Below are 6,554 nucleotides of genomic sequence, written 5' to 3'. Positions count from 1 at the left end.
TCTTCTTACAATATAATCACCAAAGCACTCTTAATTATTAGACCCTTCTTTGCAATTCATGTACACATGAATGGTTTGTCTACTTATATAAAAGAAAACTAAAAACGTAATATATTAAGAAAGTAGTCACTTAGCATTTCTAGCTCTGGTAGCATAGTGTCTAAGGCACTTTACTGCTAACCAGAACACCGGTGGTTCAAACGCACCAGCCACTCCTAGGAAGGACAATTGGGCAATCTACTTCCATAGTGATACTGCCTCAGAAACCCAAGGAGGGGTTGCTATGAGTCTGATCCAACTAGAAGGCATATAACAACAACAACAACAACAACCAATTAAGGGCTATTAATTGAGTTGTTGCTTCTATAACATCCACAAGATTTGGGATATGGAATGGATATTGTGGAATTTATTTTCTGTTCATAATTGCATTCTTAAAATGGACCAAAAGAAAGGTTCATTCAGGACTGAAAACTATTTTTCAGAGTTTTAAACCCAACAAAATTCTCTCTATGCTACTCATTCAATATAATATCTTGAGGGGCAGAATGAATAAAACACTAATCTTATAGATACAATCATGATGGTATCCATTCATCCTCCAAGCTACATGAATGAGAAATTACATTTTTTGTTTCATGATCAGTTCCTTTGAAAAACTAATGAGATTCTTTCATTTAAAATCTATATTAATAAAAATGGCTTTGAACATTAATGCATGCCAATTGACTGGAGCCCAATTAAAAACTCTATAAAAATGGACACATGCTACCATATCTTTTGCTTTGGTATATATGTAAGTGTCCAGTATAGAAGTAAACACTCAAACAGAAACTGCCCACTGAAACTCAGCTTAGCTCAGACCTCTTGACAATATGTCTTACAACTGTAGCTCTGGAAACTGTTCTTCCCGGTCTCATGGAGGTTACCTGGGGTACCCACTTTCTACCTATGATGCTTTCGACCCAAGCAACATAGTCTACTCTCCCAGAACCTGCCAGGTGGACTCTTCTTTCTATAATTGCTGTCAGGAGAGCTTCTGTGAGCCTACCAGCTGCCAGACACCCTGTGCTGTGGCCAGATCTTACCAGGCATCCTGCTATCATCCAAAGAATCTCATCCTCTGCAGTCCATGCCAGAAAAATTATGCTGGATTTCTGGAATGTGGAAATATTGGCCTTGGATATTTAAACTATGGAAGCAATGACTGTGGGTCCAGCTTCAGCCATCCAAGTTACTTTTCTTCCGGGAGTTACCAGTCAACTTGTTACCAACCAGCTTTTGGCTCTCGCTATTTTGGATCAACTTACTGAATATTCTCCATTTTCTCACAGTCATCTCTACACTATATGAATCTTCAACAATCAATCTGGATAAGATCTATGATTTCTAACCATCTGGGTCACCAGGACTTACCATCAGAGTTCTGTATATGACTTACTATCGAAAAGTATATGATTTACCTGGACTGGGCTTGGGATCTTTCCTCAATCTGGTATGTGAGATATATCTTACATTTTAATTATCGTACCAGTGCTCAAAATCATTTCCTTTAGTATCTTTCTGTGTTTTCTCTCTTATGATTTTTCTAGCACTTTCTCATTCAAGTTTATTTGAAATGGTTTCTAAATAATTTTAAATACAATTATTTAAAATAAATACATTTTAAATAAAACTTATTTATCTGGCATGAGTTAGTCTATTCTGTTTTCTTTTATTAATATGGCACATTTAGTGAATGTTCCTGTACTTTCAACTCATTAGGTTAAAAAACAAGTTGTCATTGTTTCATAAATTTCCTTAGTATTTTCCTGGACAGGAACCAGTGAAATTAAAGAAGAGTTGAAATATATGACATATTTCAAGTTGTGAAAGTTTCACTGAACAGACATTTGTTAGCTTTCTATTATAGATAAGGCATTCTACTGAACAAAGACAGATTCTCTACCTTTAAGGGGCTCACATAAATAAAATTATAACTTATCAGTAGGCAGCAAATATAATAACAGAAATAAAAGATAAAATTCAGTAAGAAAACAAAGAAGAGGAGCATCCAAAAGAATTCAGGGTGGGTTGAAAATTGTATAAAATTCATTACTGAAAATAGAAAGAGTGAGTTACAACTTTATATCAAAACAAAAAAAGAAAATCATATTAATTCATTAGGTTAGTTACAGTCTTTTAAGAAGCAGCTGCCAAGATGAGATGAGGCATAAATATAGATACATTCATCTACTTTCGTATTGTCTATGGTGGGTTTCATGTTAAAATAGTATAGTTGAGAAGTTGGAACAGGAACCACATACCCTGCAAGTCATAAAATATTTATTACCAAACATTTTTCATGAAAAGTTTGCTTACCAATTCTTGTTTTAGAGCATCAAACTTATTCCAAAATTTTTACCATTGTGTTTTCAATTTAGGGTAGCTATAATGAAACTATGCCAGTAAATTTATTTGTCATTCTTTTTATTTGGCTAACTCTATATCTGAAAACATTAATTGGGGTTTCTGTACCTCAGAATAAATGAATATCACATTTTTAAACAACTTGAAATGAAAAAAATGATCAATAAAGAGTTTCCTCTGTTTTTTCATTTGACTGATAATGTTATGCCTTGATGAATGAACAGAACTCTTCTTTGGTTTGGAAAATTAAAATAACATGAATAATATCTAGTGTTGTTATGTGACAAGTTCATGATATGAATCATTTAATATCTAATCAATTCTGTGAGTTAGGTTCAGATACGAATATTTTATATATCATGGACTTCCAGAAGAATGAACAAACCTGTTTTAGAAGAATTACAGCCAGAAAGCAACTTAGAAGTGTAGCATGGTAAGACTTCCTCTGATGTGCTTTGGAAATGTTGTCTGGATGGACTATTCCCTGGAGAAGGAAATAATAGTTGGTAAAGTAGAGGGTCAATGAAATAGACTCAATGAGAAATGGACTCTCAATGAGATGGATTTACACCATGGCTGCAGCAATGGCCTCAAATATCGCAACAATTGTGAGGATGGCACAGCACCAGGTAGTGTTTTGCTCTGTTGTATATAGGGTCTCTATGAGTCAGAACCAACTCCTCCACAGTGCCTTACAAAAACAACAACAAAAAGTTCAGATATACCTACTACTCATTGACTCTTTTGTCATCTCACATTTCACATTGCAAAAACTTTGGAAAATTCTTAGGCAGTACCTCCAATGATATGGACCCACACAGGGTAAAAGCCAGGCCCAGAGCTCCCTCTGAAGGATACCCTTATACATACTAGCAGCCTGGCAATGACAGGGACACATGAGCAACAGAGGCTAAATGACCATAGAAGCCTTCATCCATGACTTGGTCTGATAGAGAGTACAGGGAGATGGCAGAGTGATGTGAGGTTGCAGGTGGGCAGGAGGATAAGTGAGGGTCCAAAGGTGCCTGGGAGATTGGTGATTGGAGGCGGGAATGGGAGGGGCAAGGGAGCCAGGTGGTGTTGTGGCACTCTCAGAAAAGGAGGACAAGTGGGCAGCAGGATGGGGTAGAAGAAAGAAAAGCTGAGTCCACACCCAAAGTGAACAGTGGGAGGCAGGTGGTTGTGGGCAACACCCAATCACCACCACTGCCACTCTCAGCCTCCTTGGGGTCTGCATTGATGGGAAAGGCATGGTGGAGAAGGAGGTCCACCACACCATACACATAACAAGAAGTACCAGGAATCACCAATAGGTGGTGAGTGACAGGGTGAGGTGACAGTTGTGCGAAGACAGGGCATAGCCTCTGACTCTCACATGATGCTGATATTGCATAAGAACCTGGTCTTTGGAACCTAACCATGTCAGTAATTGATTGTGAGTGTGTAATTTCCTTTTACAGATGAAGAAATGGAAACACACATAGGTTAAATAAGCTTCCTTGCATAACACTTAACTTACACGACAGAGTACATTTAAACCCATGGGATCTGTCTACAAAACCTATGATCTTAACCATGATAACCCATTGCTGTTTTTTTTTTTTTTTTTGCTCTCTGAATTAATTTCCTAATGTTGCCGTAGCAAATTATCACACACAGGGTAACTTAAAAGGGGAAAAAACAAAAACAAAAACAAAAAACCTCACTTCCATGGAGTTGATTCTGACTCATAGCCACCTCCTCTGGGTTTCCGAGGCAGTAAATCTTTATAGAAGTAGATTCCTCAGTCTTCCTTCCACGGAGTGGCTGGTGGGTTTGAACCGCCAACTTATTTGTTAGAAGTCAGATGCCTTATGCAGTACGCCACCAGAGCTCCTTTACTTAAAAAGCAGAAATTTATTGTCAAAGTTCTGGAGGCTACAAGTCCAAAATCAAGGTGCTAGACACAATAGTGTTGTTCTATACTAGATCAGACAGAATTCATAGTAATGTTTATTATCAATTTTTATCTTAGAATATTATGTAAAATAAATGTAGTTGCAGAGTGCTTAAATGCAATATATCTTAGATTATATGAATATTCGCAATAAAATTGTTTTTGCAAAACTTCCTATGTTGAATTCAATTATTGCAACATTATTAGTGAGTAGAAGCTTTTTAAAATTTTTCTCCTTCCCCTTTAATTTCTACTTTATTCTCAAGAAAGTTATTGATAGAGTTTCACAAATACTACCTACTATAACATTGTAGCTAAAACAGCAGAAAATTTGACAAGATCAGCTACTATTAAAAACATCAGCAGCAACAAAAACAACAGTGTGTGCTTGTAGCCTTTGCAGATGAAATCACATGATTCGATGTACCCTTGTAATTGGATGATAATGACAGCTCTATGGAGCACATTGGAAGGTTCAAAAAGTAAATTAGCATAGAATTTTAACCTTGTAATCTATACTAAGTCACATCTAAACTGTGCTTACAAAAAATGTTTTTGCTGTTATAACTAAGTACGAAGATATTTTTACAAGAAATAAGAAATTTTTGGTTAAATACTACATAAAACTTTATTAACAGTCATTTTCATGTCACCCTCTTTGACAGTGTGACCCAGTGCAGTTTGTAGTCCCTGTACCCTCCTAGTGATGCCATTGTCTAACAGGGCCATACTCTCTGAAGGTTCGTACTTTCCTCACCACTACCTAGCATCTTATGGTTGGTAGCAACTTTTCGTTTGTAGATGTATCACTCCAGTCTCTGCTGTGGTCTTCATGTAACCTTCTCTCATGTGTCTGTATCCCTGTGTCTCTTCTCATAAGGATATCAATCATATCAGATTATGGAGCCACTCTACTTCAGTATGACCTCATCTTAAGTTGCTTGCCTCTGAAAAGACCCTCTTTCAAAATAAGGTCACATTCACAGGTATTGGGGTTAGGACTTGAGCATATCTCCTTAAGGGACACAATTGAACCCACAACAGCAGCTCTAAAAAAAAAAAAACGTAGTCAAAAGACATAGAGAGGAAATGGATGAGGGAATTTTGCCATTGTGGGCTTAAAGATGCCTCACAGGCATATCCATAATATCAAAACTTTATCCCAGTCCTCCCCCAAAAGGATTTTTCTCCTTTAAACATTCCCTTTAGGAAGTGATGTATCCTTTCTTCTTGTGGCTAGTTTTTATCTACAAGCTGTTTTGTCTAATCTTACATAGTGCCCAAAGGAAGGCACTCCTCAAAAGAAGGAGAAAATAGGTAATTGCATGAATTCTAGATTTCTAATGTTTTACCACTTCTGAAGGACCATTCACTCTGCTTGATATGTCTAAACACAAAAACAATTATTTTGTTCCTGTGGAAAGAAGAAAAGAAAAAAAAAAAAAAAAGAGTACTGTATCCCGAGCCCAGAGATTTGGCATCCTTACCTGAAGCTACCACTATGTATGTAACCTTGGGTAAGTTGTCTCACCTTTTTTAAGCCTGTTTTCTCATTTATAGAATACAAGTGTCTAGTATATAATTTATAAGATATATTTTAACTCTAATATTGTAACTATAATTCACAATTTCTTAGACATTGAGTAGGAAATGATTAAAAATTGAACTTACCAGGCACATGAATAATTAAAACAGATTTGTTTTTTTTTCCCTTCTAGGGAGAGTAAACTTGCCACAGAAAATATGAAGTAATCTATTGGAAATATATATTATGTACTTATTTTTATTAAATACATATTTGCAGGATCCTGACATAATCTATACTAAGTCACAGAACTTGTACACTTCAACAGTCTCCTTTTTTCTGGCACTTTTTCGGCCAATGTCTAGTCTTCTCAAGGTTCCTCTTCCACTTTCAGATTGAGTAAAATACTAAAGCTAGATAGATTGTAGACTCTGACTTCAGAATGTTCCTCAACAACAAGCTTCAACAAGAAATATTGCGGAGTTAGTGCCAAGGGTGAACTTTGACCAACAGTCACAGGAAATGGGAGGACAAAGGAAGATAAATTCCCGCCCCCCTTTCTCTTTCACATGGATTATTCTGAGAAATGTTCTTCCTTTAAACTCCTCCAGAAAACTTGTATGCAGCAAATGAAAATGCCTACTGAGTCATTTGCTATGATACTGTGATATAAAAAACAAAAAA

General features: G+C 36.3%; 1 protein-coding gene across 1 annotated transcript; it reads left to right on the top strand.

Moving 5' to 3' along the window:
* The first annotated feature begins 875 nt into the window (after positions 1–875).
* Positions 876–1,313, top strand: LOC103197433 (keratin-associated protein 15-1). Its single transcript, XM_007941316.1, has one exon. It carries the CDS (start codon positions 876–878, stop codon positions 1,311–1,313), a length of 438 nt encoding a protein of 145 aa, XP_007939507.1.
* The last annotated feature ends 5,241 nt before the right edge of the window (positions 1,314–6,554 follow it).

Source organism: Orycteropus afer, unplaced genomic scaffold (assembly GCF_000298275.1).
Source record: "Orycteropus afer afer isolate SDZICR_OR568_19922 unplaced genomic scaffold, OryAfe1.0 scaffold00078, whole genome shotgun sequence".
Lineage (NCBI taxonomy): Eukaryota > Metazoa > Chordata > Mammalia > Tubulidentata > Orycteropodidae > Orycteropus > Orycteropus afer.
This window is presented reverse-complemented; position numbering and strand designations above follow the sequence as displayed.